At 42.4% G+C, this 14,514-nt stretch overlaps 1 protein-coding gene across 2 annotated transcripts in view; it reads left to right on the top strand.

Annotated features, from left to right (window-relative positions):
* Positions 1-14,514, top strand: part of PGS1 (phosphatidylglycerophosphate synthase 1) — a 44,863-nt gene that overhangs the window by 22,239 nt on the left and 8,110 nt on the right. For both annotated transcript variants that reach the window (XM_036755902.1, XM_036755901.1), the window contains exon 8: positions 11,413-11,561. In XM_036755902.1, coding sequence (XP_036611797.1) covers positions 11,413-11,561 — 149 coding nt within the window. The remainder of the gene's footprint in view (positions 1-11,412; positions 11,562-14,514) is intronic.

Here is a 14,514-nt window from a genome sequence, read left to right as displayed (position 1 = left end):
TTTGAGTTCTTAGATCTGCTTTTTAAAAAAAATAGATTTTTATCTATTTTTACATTGCCTAGATTTCTCACTGGTAGCCCTCTCCTTCCCGTTCCCAGAGAACTCTTAAGAAAATTCAGCAAAACTAATCAGCATCGTGAAAGCTGAAGTTACAGGCACTGTTTCACACCTCTGGACCCTGACTCTAAAACAGGGGCAGGCGTCCCTGTCTTATCTTGGTAATTCTGCAACATTCAGTTTTGATTATTTTTGTGGTTCTTTCATCTTCCATTGTTCTACTCATTCAGTTGTTTTTCTGACTCCGCTTCACTATGCCTCAGTCTAATCCTAACCTGCTTCTCTACACTCATGCTTGTTGTTTCTTAGAGTACAATAATATTCCATCGCACTCATGTGCCCCATTTTGTTAAACTGTTCCATAACTGATGGACATTTACTTGATTACTGGTTCTTTGCTACCACAAAAAGTGCTATTGTAAATATTTTGATGTATGTGGAGCCTTTCTTTTGCATTCATCTCTTTGGAGTGTGTTCCTAGTAGTGGAATATTTGGATCAAAGGGCGTGGACATTTGAATTGAATTTGCGTGATTTCAGATTGTTTTCTGGAATGGTTGGACTAGTTCACAGCCCTACCAGCAGTGAGTGCATGCATCACTAACGCGCCTGTCTCTCCACAGCCTTAAGTGCTGACTGTTCCCATCTCTTATCACCATCACTGGTTTGCTGGGTGTGAAGTTAAACCTCAGAGTTGTTTTGATTTGTGTTTTGATTATATTAGTGATCTGGGACATCCTTTCATATGATTGTTATTAGCAGGTACTCCTTATTTTGAGAACTATTAGTTCATTTTTGACCACTTCTTTATTGGGAATGGCTTTTGACCTTAGATACTTCTGGTATTTGTGTACATATCTTTCAAAGAAAACCTGTATCAGAATTTGATAGAACGTTTCTTCCCAGTTGACCGCTTCTATTGTGGTTCTAGATACATTAATTTTGTTAGTGCAAAAAAGCTTTCCTTTTTCATGTAATCAGAATCATCTACTTTATCTTTTGTAATTGCCCATGTGTTTGTATATCTGCTTTTAAAATACTGTTTTTTTCTCTCAGTGCTTGCTGTTACTTCTTGCTGCTGGTGTTCCTCCTTGTTTCTCTTATTGGCCACCTCTTGTCTCATCGGAATGAGAGGCAGCTTGATTTAGTAGAAAGACCACTGAATTTGGACTCTTGGTGTGTGTTTCGCCTCCAGTCTTACTAGTTGCTTAGCCAAAGGCAAGTTATTGTGTCTTCATCTGTGAAATGGGAACAGTAATACCTGCTCTGGAAAGAGTTCCATTGTATGACTACAGGCTTGTTGAGAGGATCAGATAAGCTAATAGAGATATGAATATCAGCTTTTTTTATTGCTGAGAAACCCCCAACCAAGTAAAAGTGTTAAGGTTTCAGGGGTTTACTTACGAGTAAAGTGCATAGACTTTGTATCATCTATTTTGAGCCTTGGAGGCACTTTCTTTTGGCTTTCTGGTTCTTGGAAGGTAGTTGTGTGTGCCAAGCACAGCTGGCAGCTGGCTTCTGAATAAGTGAAGTTGATTATACACCTCCATATCTTATAGATCGTGCAGTCATGATGACAACACTGGAGGTTAGGTCTTTTGGTTTTTAGCCCTAGTTTTTCTCTTAATCATTGCTGTTGAAGGGAAGTGCTTCTCATGCAGGTTAATCTATCTCTAAGGTTATGCCAACTCTTGGAGGCCCCTTTAATTGCCCATGGTCCAGACCTTGGGAGGGCATCCCAGGTATTCTTTGGTCAGTGACCAGGCTTGCACTTGACTAGGGGCACTGGGTTTTCTCAGGGATGGTAGGATCCGTCAGGGAGGTGTTTGTTAGTCTAGTGGGATGCGTGCAAAAGAAGGTTTAGGTTTGGTGGTATTATTGCTGAGAACAAAGAGAAGCAGAGGAAAGTGAGTAAATTTTAGTCCCCATTCTGTATCTACAACTGCTGCTAGAGCCATTGTGCACCATACACGAACTTAGAGCACTCTTTTGGCGTATCTGGTGCTGCTCTGGGCCGGCTTTTTTCCCTCTAGCCTACCGAGGGCCAGCCAGCATGTTGGGAGGTTCCCCATCTGTCACTTCTGACTGTGCGGTGGTGGATTGTTTTCCCTGAAACTGGTCTGATAAATGCTCAGTGACTACTCTCTATTTCCAGTTGGAATAGAAACACCTGACTGGCTTTTCCAGTGTCTCACCTTTTCCCGGACTAGTGTGCTCTCCTGCCACTCCCTCTGCCCCACAGGAGGTGGGGCCCCAAGGCCTGGGGAGACTAGGATGTTTTTGCAGCTGAGTTGGGGCGGGGGGCGGATAGAGAGGAGGAGAGAAAAGACAGGACATGGCTGTGTGTTCTGCTCCCAGTTAATTGTAGGGGCTTATGAGTATAACTGAACCTCACCCTGGAACTTAGAAACTGAGTTGGGGTGGAGATTTATTATAGACAAAGGCATTTCCTAAGGGTCAGTACATTGTATCAAGAATCTCCCTTTTCTGGTCTGTCTTTCTGTAGGTCCTTGACTGGAGCCAGTTTGAGATAACAGCTCAACTCAGCCCCCTAAGATTCTCTCCCCCCACCCCACCCCCATTATAGGATAGGTTGATGGATGAATTTTATTTCCTTTGGTGAACAAGCAGCCTTGTGTTTTAACAGTTGTATGGAATAGAAAGGAATGTGTATATTCTTGAATTGCTGTTTATCTCAGTGATTCCCTTGTCCATACCATTGCTTTGGGGCACCAAGCCTTGCAGGACAACCCAGCACAAACCTTGTTGCTCCCTCTTAGAAGGTCATTGAAGCCCCTGGGGAAGGAAGAGTGAGCAGGGCATAACTGGCATCCTTGTCCCTTCTGTTTAGATGTGCTTGCTGTTCAGTCTGTCACCACCACCAGATCCTTCCAGCCGCTGGTATTTTTCTGCCCTCAACCCCTCTTTGTTCCCATAGTCTCCCCCCACCCCACATACATTTGAAAGAAAACGCTTTGTCCTCTCTATTAAATCTAATAAATGATAATAAAAAGAAACAGAAGAGAGTTCCTGACCATGGGAGAATTTTACCATCTAGTTGGAAACCAAAATATACTGAGATCACTTAACTCTTATAAGGATTCAGAGGAATACATGAAAATTTATAGATAAGATTATAGTGTAATCTAAGTTCAAAATCATTTCACCTTTTCTTTTTAATATCATGTTGTTAGAAATTATTTGGGTCTTGCTAGAATTTGAGTGTTAGATTATATGAAAGTTTTGTTGCGATGGTATTTGTTGGAATAGTTTTTGACAAACTGAGCATAGGTCTACTTTAATTCATGTAATATAGAAATTCCAGAAAAGTTTTTCACAAGTCGATTTCATTTAAAAAAGCAGGATGATGAGGCACTTTCTCACTATTTAAAGAAACTTTATGATAAATATTTTATGAATCAGAAAAACTTTGTGATGTAATTTATCCATTTTCTAAGTTTAGATTTGGGTTTTCGTTTACCAAACTGAGTAAAAAATCTGAACATAGCTATATAGTTTACTAAGACTTTGAACGAATGTGGTCTCCCGGAATTCAGTTCCACGAACATTTAGTTAAGCACTTAAATGGAATATGTGAGATGCTGCTAAGTGCTAGGATTAGAAAGACAAAAGTAAGCCCAAAACAGCCCCTGCCCTCAAGGAACATTGTTCTGAAAGGGCACTAGGCTCTGGATGGCTAGGGACCTAGGCTCTCCTATGCTAGCTTTGCCACTAACTAGCTGTATGATTTTCAGTAATGCCCTTATGGGCCTCAAATTCCCCTTTTGTTATTTGGGATTAATAACACCTTTTCCTCCTGTCCCACAGGGGTCCAGTACAAACTTCTCTGGCCTTAATGACCTGGCTCCAGCCTGCCTTGCTTCCTCCACTCTGTGGAGTCTTGCCAAATCAACCATGCTGTTCATCTCCTTGCCCTGGCCAGGCTGTCTCCCCTTCCTGGGCTGCAGCCCCTCCTCACCTGACCCCTGCTTTTTAGAATCTTTAGCTTCCTTCAGATATCAGCTCAGGCACCAAAAAAGCCTTTCTTGATCCTTCAGTTGCTTGTGCCCCTTCCTCCCCCTTTACTTTTTATTAATTTTGCCCATGTGTACATGTTATCTCCCCTCATCAGGTGTAAATTATGTAAGCCTGGACTGTCTCTTCTTTGGCTTTGTATCCCTGAGGTCTAGGACAGTGTCTGACACTTAATAGGATTTTAATAAATGCTTATTGACTGACTGGTCAAATAAAATAATATACATGAAAGTGCTTTGAATAAGATATGCTGTAATATTCAAGCATAGTCCTCACATTAAGCTGTGAATGGTATTTCACCTTTGTGGCACCTTCAAGTGATGGTTTGGGGTAACAGGGATTTTTCCTTCATTTTCCCGATGTGAAAATGGAAGCACAGAGAAAGGAAATTGCTTGTTCCAGGTCATCAAGTTAGCAGTAAAACAGGGAATTTTACCCCCACTCTGGCCTCTTATTTCAGTACTTTCCTCCCCAGATGTCTCTGTTGCTGGTCTTCAGGATGTTTCAAGATCAAAAAAGGTAACTGAAGTACGAGGTCTTTCCCTATGTATACTTGGCCTCCAGTAGAGGGTCTGATCTCAAGAGGAATTTTGAGATGGGGCAGAGGAGGGGGGGAGGATAGAAATTGAACTTCTATTAGGCAACTGGCAGATCTGATTCACAGTTTGTCAGTTTCCTGTTACATAGTTCTAAATTTCTTATTCAAGAATGTGCCAGGACAGAGTAAGGGTCCCCAGCTGTGATGGAAGCAGATTCACCTATGAAGGGAAAAATGATTTGGTGGGGATCCACCAATGCCTGACCTCAGGAGAGGAAAGCATGTTAGAGTATCTCTGACAGAATGGATCAATTAACAATAGCCAACATTTATTGGTTGCCATTGAACATGAGGTCTCAAAAGGAGCCCAAGCATAAAATTTATGAATCCTAGTTTTCCTTGCATTTTATGGTGTCACCTTTGAAGCCATTACTGTTGGTTTTTTGGTAAGAGCAGGAAACATATACTTCTGGGCAAATTCCAGGCTCACTTCTATGCTGGAATCCAGCCCAGCCCTGCCTGAACACCCCACCCCAATCCTGAAAGACAGCACCCTCCTCACCCCCCTTTCAGGGCTGAAAGTCAGTGAAGTGGCCACACCTGTAATTCATGTTTGAGGTTTGGGGCTCAGCTTCCAGGTAGACATAGATAAGCATCAAAATGAAGGCATGTAGAAATGAACCTTGGGCTCTGTTGGTTAGAGCTGAATTGTGATGGGGTGCATTTGTCTTTTAAGCTGGTATTAATAACTGAGAAGCTCTGGAGTACAGGGTTATTGAGATCTGTTTTGTTTTGGGACAAGGACTTTTTACCACTTTCTGGCCTTGCAACTTGGAACAGTACCTTTAGAGTTCTAATTAACAGAACACCAGCAAAGCAGTCTTAGCCCGTTCGCCTGGGCTAAATGTGTGGCTTCTCCTTGCACACAATAGAAACAGGGCATTCTATTCCCTAGAAAAGATACTGACGTTCTTGACTTCCAATTGATACAATTCTCTGTATCTTGGTTTGTCACTGAGATAGATGTGTTCTTAAAATTCTGAAGCTTTTTCAACAGATATCCTATGTCAGAACTTCAGAAAAGGCAATAGGGGAGGGACCAGTTCTTTGTGATCATCCCTTCACTGCCAGCCTCCCTTCTAGCTTCTAGCATGGGGGTCTGGGGGCAGCACCAGGCCAAGTTGGGTGTTTTGGCTGGCCTGCAAGAGATTTCTTCCCATTATTCCTTTCTTATGCCCTGTCTTACCTTCCACAGGCTCCTAAAGGACCTTTTCACCTCAGCTTGTAGGTGTTCTTTCCTTCTCTTTTCATTCCTCAGGACTAGTTTTTCCAAGACTAGGGAACTGTAAAGATGACAGTGGCAGTTGTTGATTCCAGCAGGTAAGGGACCTGAGGTGAAGTGGGAATGGGGATGAGGCTTGTTCTAGCAAGGCCAGGAGGTAATGATTTTATGGCATTTGGTTGGGAAATGCAGCATTTCTCCAGGTGGGTCAGAAGCTCCACTTCTCCACTCTTTTCAGTGTATCTTCAGCTGTAGTTTGGATCTGAGCCACTGGCCTCTGGGATGAGGTTTAGGGAAGTAGCCCCTAACCTTTCAAAATATTGGGGCAGCTAGGTGGCGCAGTGAGTAGAGCACTGGCTCTAGCATCCGGAGGACTTGAATTCAAATCCAGTCTCAGATACTTGACACACTTACTAGCTGTGTGACCTTGGGCAAGTCATTTAACCCCAGTTGCCCTGCCTTCCCTCCTCCAAAAAAACAAACAAAAAACAGAGTATGAGGTCTCCTTTTTGACATTAAAAAAAAAGTCTAAAACCTCCCCCTCCAATGATAGAAATTGCACTCTGTTGATTGAAGAAAAGTCATCTCAAAACCCTTTGACATCATCCCCCATTATCTCCTATCCCGCAGATTCTGATAGTGATGGGTGGTCCTTCTTGACAAGGTCAACCTGTCCATCTACATATGACCTTGATCCCATCTCCTTTCAGCTTCTCCAAAAATTTTAAACTCAGTCACCCTTTCTCTTTAATCTTTAACCTCAGTCTTTATATTTACTGCTGTCAAATATGCCCATCTCCCCATCCTTAAAAAAATGTTACTAGCCCCTAAGATAACTCTCGAGCTATCGTCTTGTATTTGTTCAGACACCTAGAAAAAGCTATCTCCCTTCACTGCCTTCACTTCCTCTCCTTTTCACTTACTCCTCAGTCCTTCGCAATGTAGCTTGTGACTTCGTCACTTGATGAAACTGCTTCCTTCAAAGTGACCATTGATCTCTTAATCACCAGATCTGATAGTCTTTGCGTTCTGATCTCTCAAACTGTTGCATATGACACTGTCGACCACTTTATCCTCTTAGTTAATCTCTCTCCTTTGTGGCTTTTCATAACTCTTGGTTCTACCTAAGTTCTTTTCAGTGTCCTTTACAAATTCATCATCTAGACAGGGGTTCTTAACCTGGGGTCTGTGACCTTGTATATTTTGATGACTGATTCAGTGTAATTGGTTTCTTTTCTAATAAAATGTGTTTTATTGGGTTTAAAAATATTATTCTGAGAAGGGGTCCCAAAAGGAGTCCATGAAACACAAAAAAGGGTAAGGATGCCTTCTCTATAATCAAATATAAACTGTTTAGCTTTAAAAAACCTTTCAAAATTTTGGCCCATTCCTCTCTCCCCACTCCCCCCCCCCCCCAGCCACTGGTCTTCTCTCTGTTCTCCACAAATGCACACCCTCACTCCCTTTCTTCAAACAATAGTTGAAGGAAGACCTTTTACAGGAAGACTTTACTGATCTCAAGTGCTAGTACCCTTGCAACCTGCCTTGTATTGGTTGTATTTATTTAAATTTATTCTTCTGTTTATTCTGCCTGTGTGTGCCCATGCATATACTTCATGGGGCTGCCAGGTTTCAGAGTACATAGAATTGGCCTTGGAGTCAGGAAGACCTGAGTTTAAATCTTGCCTCAGACACTTACTTAGAAGAGTGACTTGGGACAAGTTATTGAAGAAAAATGTTTGCCTCTCTGAACCTCAGTTTCCTTATCTTTGAAATGGGGGTAGTAGTAGCAACTATGTCCCAAAGTAGTTGTATCAAATCAGCTGAATGTGTACAGTGCTTTGCCAATCTTAAACACTATGTAAATGCTGTTTATTTTCATTATTGATATTATCATCGTCATCTCCCCTGTTGGAGTAGAAGCTCCCTGGGAGCAAGGATTGGATCATTCATTGTATTCATATCCCTAGTGCAGGGGGGAACCTTGGCCTTCTAGGTCCTTGGGTATAGCCTTTTGACTGAGTCCAAGTTTACTTAAGGGGATTTGTTTTGTGAAGTTTAGATCCATTCAAAGGGCTGCATGTGGCTTTGAAGACTGCAGGTAGCCCGCCCCTGCCCTAGTGCCTAGCACAGAGCAGTAGATGCTTAAAAAATAATCATAGATTGGTTGAACTAGTGAAACAGGCCTTAAGGCAACTTCTGTATCCCCCATTCAAGCCTCCTAATGCTCCCTGGTATTTGAACAAGCACTAAGAATTTTTTATCTAGAACTAGTTCTCAGATTGGTGCATGAGCAGTCAGGCTTCTTCTTATATTATGGTAATGGTTAAAATTTTGTATTTGGTCTGAATTCATAATTTACCGATCACTGATCTCACAAACACAAGCACTAGTGCCGTTGAGGATTGTTTTTAGTCTTTTGTTTTCGGTGGATAAATACTGAAGTGATCTGTATATTGAACCCATGATCTTCTGCCAAACCTTTTTAGTGGTGATTGCCCCCAAATGAACTATGCAGGGGCCATTAGTAGTCCCAAAAGAAATGGGGGAGAGTGGAAGGAAAGAGATAGACCTGGTCAGATGCTGTAAACTGGCTGCCTTTGATTCAAGGGCTATATTTTGACTTATTCTAGACACACCTTTGGGAGAATGCATCTAGATCAGTTTTTAAAATGCAGAATGTGTCCCAAGCAACAGGCACCTTCTGCCATTGCCAGGCTTTGTGGTGTAGGACTGGTTGGAGGATGAATACAAGTTTATAACACTGTAAATTGGTTCTACTTGGGTACCTTTCATTGTGCAGGATTTGTGTAAACCTTCACTTTGAGGGACTGGGTATATCTGGCAGATCAAGTAATGTGATGATGTGAATTTAAAAAAAAAACCAATAATCTTCAAATCAGAAGGATTGATATTACCAAGACTAGTAGGGCTGAAAGCTTCTACCTTGACTTGTAAGGGTGATACAGACCTAGGTTCCTGTAACCTTCTTTTTCCCAGCAGTAGTTTTATCCTTTTGGAGAAGAAGCATTTGTTCAGCTTGGCCTAGCAGGAAAGTGGCACCCAGGATTGTAAATTTCCTGTGAAGAGCACAGAAGAGTTGACTGTTTTGTCCTGTACTGTGAGGACCCAACACAGGCTGTGAGCACACAGAATCATTTGTGTCAGAGACATATCAAAGGTGATACTCTTGTCTCTCTTCTTCCCCTCGCCCCAGGTTGGGGGTAGGGTGTGGGGGGCTGAAATGGAGTCAGAGCAATTCACTGTGGTCGACTCTGGGCAGGTCTTTTCATATGAGGAGATGCAACAGATGAAGTGACCCAGGCACTTGACTGGCTTTGATGTGGCACATAGTAGGGGAGGAGGAAATCGTGTTACAGGAACAGGCAGCAGCTGACAATCTCTCTTAGTCAAGATGTTCTCAGAAATATTCTTCTTCTGAATTAGAATTAGGAAATGGGCTTCTGTTTGAGGATTCATATGTGATGGCCCTGTCTGTCGGTTTGGGTAAAGGTTTTGGACAGTCGCAGAAGAGATTGATAATGTAGGGAGTGTTTGAGCACAGCAGGGTCTGTGCAAAGTGAATCCAGTAGAAAGGAAATGGGCCCAGGTAGATTGAACCAATGCTGACTTGTGTTGGTAGGATATGCCTCCTAAGTAGGTGATGGTGTGCAATCGAATGATGGGAACAGAGGTCCAGTCCTGTCTTTATGTCAAGGGGCTGAGGGGAAGAAGAGAGAGAAGAATATCACCTTGAATATGTCTCTGACCATTAGGATTCTGTGTGCTCACAGCCTCTGTTGGTCCTGGTGGTACAGGACAAAACAGTCAACTCTTCTGTGCTCTTAACAGGAAATCTACAATCTCTGAGTGCCACCTTCCTGCTAGGCCAATTTGAACAAAGAACTAGGGTTCTAGACTTCCCTAGAAACCTGAGGACTTTGGGACTCTTGCTTTATTTTGGTAGGGAGAGACTGGTTAGATCATGGGATAAGTGGCCAAGATAGGGGTTGCCACCAAATATGAAGATATGCAGTGGGGTGCTTAGAGTAGGAGGAACACTAAGAGGAGCAGAGGTCTGGCATCTGGTCATGGTTTTAGGAAAGCTGAGACCAAAAGTTTTCAGTGAATAGAAATTTCCTTATGGTGTAACTCAGGATTAGTAATTTCCCAGGGTTGGAGAGAGAAGAAAATGCCCATTACTACTGGGGGATGCCCATACTTCACACTTCTTATTCTGTGATTATATTGTAGTGAGCTATAGTTTAAAAAAAAAAAAGCAGTTCCATTTGGAAATGGGGTAGAAAACTTTGAGTTTCCTGAACCCAAATATAAGTGGTCTTACTCAAAGAGGTCCCAAGATCAGTGTTTTGGATTTTTTGTTTTGTTTAGATTTTCAGTTTCAAATCCTCTTTCTCTCTCCACTCTCCCCCACTGAGAAGACAAGAAACCCATTATACATGCAAAATATTTCCACATCAGCCAAGGCGAGTGTTAATGAGTATTTCTTAGATTTATTAGGTGCCTGTGAAGGCTCTGTAGTTGTTTTGTCCTGACAGAGCAGAGGAGTGGGAATGGGTATTAGTTTGGCATATTTCTCTGTCTTTGATAGAACTAAAGTAGCAATTCAACTTTGGTTGTGTGGAGGACTAGGTGGTGGAGCTTAGTTGGACCTGATTTGTTCCACATAAAATAGAACCTTACTTGCGCCTTCTAGTGGAGGAATTGTTAGGTAGAGTGAGTTGTTGAACCCGCTTCATTCTGACAGCCATGTGTATATGTGCCTTTTAGTGCCAGGAAGCAGTTAGTTGTACAATGAGACTTCTCTTTTCACTTAACAGTTCTTAGGAAGGAACTGGCTAGCCTCTCGCTAAACCTGGGGCTCTTAGGTTTTAACTGAGAAGCGCAATCAGGTCAGGATGTGGTAGCCAAGTTAGAGGTAATGCAAGAGATTGAGGGCACTGAAATTCTCTGAGGACGGAAAGACCATGGCTGGCAGAGGTGATTGACAGTAGTGTACAGATGAGAAGAAAATTTGGACATAGAGACACTGTGCCCTTTAAAAATTTTAAATAAAAACACCAAAAATGCCAACTATCAGTGGTTGGGCAAAAGGGCTGAAGCTGCTGAAGTGTAGCAACTCATGCCAGGAAGCAATTGGGTAGTGCTGAGTAGGGCAAAGTAGTGACCATTAGATTTGAAGGCTCTGCTAAGCATGTCTCTATACTGAACAAGAGATTCCCTGAATGCCCCCAGGCTCTTGCAAGTATGGCAGGTATAGCTAGGAAGGAATAACATAGAACCTTAACCAGAGGCTCTGTTTGTGGTGATAGAAGTACTGGTGGGGAGAATAGCATTACTTCCTCCAGCCATAGCCATTTCATTTCCAGTAAAACTCCACTGGTTGGATGCATTTATTTTAAGTTGAAACAACATTCAGAGAGGATTTCAGCAGATTCTTTGCTCATTTCCTCTGTCTGCACATTTCCTTTTCCCTGCAGGCTTGTGGCTGTACCTGGCAGGGAGCAGTCTGCCCTGTCTCACGTTGATTGGCTCTCCTAATTTTGGATACAGGTCAGTTCATCGGGACCTGGAAGCCCAGATTGCCATTGTGACAGAGAACCGAGCTTTGCAGCAGCAACTCCACCAGGTGGGTTGGGGCCACTGGGGATATATAGTTGGGAGTTCAATTTTACCTTTGAGATCAGTGTGCCACTGATCCACAGTGGTAACTAAAACTCTAGGACGTAGTTGACATCAGGTTCCTCTTGGGGACTGCTTCCTGCTGGGAAGCCTAGATCAGAGTGGGAAAGAAGCCTGCTTTTTTCCCCTGTGAGTGAATCCTCCTTTTATGGGAATGGTTGGTCCCTACAGACAAACCCAGAGGCACCTTTCTGAGAATCATTTCTTGACTCTCCTGTGGCCACAATTCTAGCACAGCCAAATCCATTCTCCCTGATCAGAACAGCTGCCTGGCAGCTTAAGGCTGTTTTTTTTTTTGATTAGGATTAGAACCATTCTAAGAGAGTAGAGTAAAAAATTACTTAGATCTCAGCTCTCTTCAATAGAAACTCCCAGGCCAGGGTTTAGTCATTTCAGGAAAGTATCGTACAGAAGAGGGGCAAGCTGCTTGGAAATATTAGGGGCAAGAGTAGCCCCAAAAATACATGAAAAAGAGAAGAAAAATCAGAAAAGCAAGTTCAAAAAACCAGAGCTTTGAACTGCCTTAAACATCAGCACAAAAAGGAGACCTTAGTAATTATAGAAATCTCTGACAAGGAAACTTAGGTAGTAAAAATGACTGCTTAAAAATGGCACTTTTCCATGAGACTTATGCCAGTCTTTGGAAATTTGTCATGGTTTTAGTATCCAGGCCACTAGCCACTTCAAATAGTGATACTGTATTTTGTGATCTAGAAACATCATAAAAGACAGAAACAGCCTATAAAGAGAAGATAGTCATCTACCACTAGCCTGGGATTGTGTTCAAGTGGCATTTAGTGATGGACTTGTCAGCCAATTGGTTTCATTTCCCCTCCAAAGTGACATCAGAAAAAACAGGAATAGAAGCAGTAAGACTGGCTGTCCTCACTTAGAATATGGTCACTTGGACTTTGTGAGACATTTTTCTTCTTCAGAAGAAATCTTATCCTTAGTATCAGTTTTCCCCACAGCCAGAAAAGGGAAGGAGTCAAGGCTTTCCTTTGACCATGGAGGAAACTTCTCCAAGAGAAAGCTAGCCTCTTAACAGCTTTCCTAGGGTGACATGGTAAGTTGGTATAGTCCACCTCTCCTTCAAGTTCCCAGGTGATCATCTCTCCTGCTGCTTTGCTTCCCTTGCAGCAAAAACTTTTCTAGAGTATTTGGTTGGGTCTGGCTTTACAGAGTGGGAAGCTATGGAAGGAGAGAAACTCAATTTCCTCCTAACTGTTGGATGGGAGTTAAAAAATTTTAGGAGACCCCTCTCCCAACAACTCATTTGAAAGTCACTTTCCTCATAATAGCCTCATGATGTAGTATGAATAGGACCACATGATAGGTGGAAAAGCTAGCTGTTGTCTTGGCTGGAGGAGCCCTTCATGATCACAACATTGGACCCTTCCACTTGGACTACTTTGCTTAAAATGCATAAATCAGCGCACTAGGGAAGTCTCTGGGATAGATCTAGACTCAGTTTAGGTCAGCTTTGAACCCAGATTTGAGCATGAGGAGAATGCCTGTGCCACGACCCCCGCGATTCCAGTTACTCTTCTGCTTCCTTTCCTCTCATGCCAGTCACATACATATGACTTCTGTTCATAAACTTCAGCTGTTGACTATGTCATTTTTGGACTTTTGCTCCCAGATGTTCGGGAACTGCTGTTGTGAAATTGTTTGCCTCTTTGTTGTTGTACAGGGAAATGAGAATTGCCTTCTCTGGGCCCTGCCTCTCTGGACTTTGATAATCCTGATAGTTGTTTGAGGGGTAGGAAGGGGTGTGCAAATGGAACTATCCAGTTTGCCATTATGTCTAGTTGTTCACATTTTACAATATAGATAATATAAAATGACTGAGGTGTTCACATAAGCAGAAAGATTACAGTAATGGAGACAGGCCAGGGTAGGGAGATTATCTCCACTCCAGTACAGTTGGCCTCTGAGCCTTGGCTAGTGTGGCAATGAACCTGAAATTCCCCACATCGTAGCCTTCTCTATATTTGTGCTAGTGTCATAAGACAGTAAAAATCTCCCCAAACTCAGTAATCTTTGAATCCAGTTTTCATGGGTTCTTGCTTTCAGGTCAGCAAGACAGTTCTTAATGCAATTATTTTTGATTTAAGGCTAACATTAGGTGCCCTGGTCTTGGGTTGGTAGAGAAGAAAAAGTCCTTTCAGGCTTGGACCCTGGATCCCTCTTTGTCTTTCAGAATGTTGTTTCTGGGTATCAACTGAGTGACATTGAATAAATATCGATTATGTTAAATTCTGCATTTCTTGAATAAGGGGTTCATAACAGGGTAGTGAACCCACATCCTGCCTCTTGGGAACAGTTGGGATGCTTGTGGCCAGAGCCAACATAATTGGGATATTTTTCCTTCTTCCCAAATCTGAATGAGGGGCATTTGAGGATTGTAGGAAGGTGATAATTCATCTTTTTTTTTCTCTCTCCCCTCCTTCAAAGTCTGAACTTTTTATATGTGCTTTTGAATTCTAAAACTCATTTCTATTCATGTTACATGTATTCTACTACCACACCTATGAATCGCCTTGACACATGAAGCTAAAGAATGTTATGACCCCTAAGTGTGATAGGTACTGCTAGATAAAACTGTTAACTTCTCTCTCCTGACCTGCCAATATATATATATATATATATATATATATATGCAGCTCCTAAAACTCCAGCTACTCAAGGATCTTTGAGCTCTCAAAAGCTGCCTCATTGGTGTTCTTTCTCTGCCGTTCAGGGAAGGGCTGGAGCTGTCACACTGACCTCAGAGCAGGGGATGGAGGGAAGTATTTATATATAGGAAGCAAAGTCCCTTCCCTGCATTTGGTGCATAAATTAAAAGTGGAAAACTTCCTGGTATTGTTCAGAACACACATCTCCCACTTGTGACCCAA

The sequence above is a fragment of the Trichosurus vulpecula genome, chromosome 4 (assembly GCF_011100635.1).
Source record: "Trichosurus vulpecula isolate mTriVul1 chromosome 4, mTriVul1.pri, whole genome shotgun sequence".
Lineage (NCBI taxonomy): Eukaryota > Metazoa > Chordata > Mammalia > Diprotodontia > Phalangeridae > Trichosurus > Trichosurus vulpecula.
The sequence above is the reverse complement of the archived record's forward strand: the minus strand, read 5'-3'. Positions and strand labels throughout refer to the sequence as shown.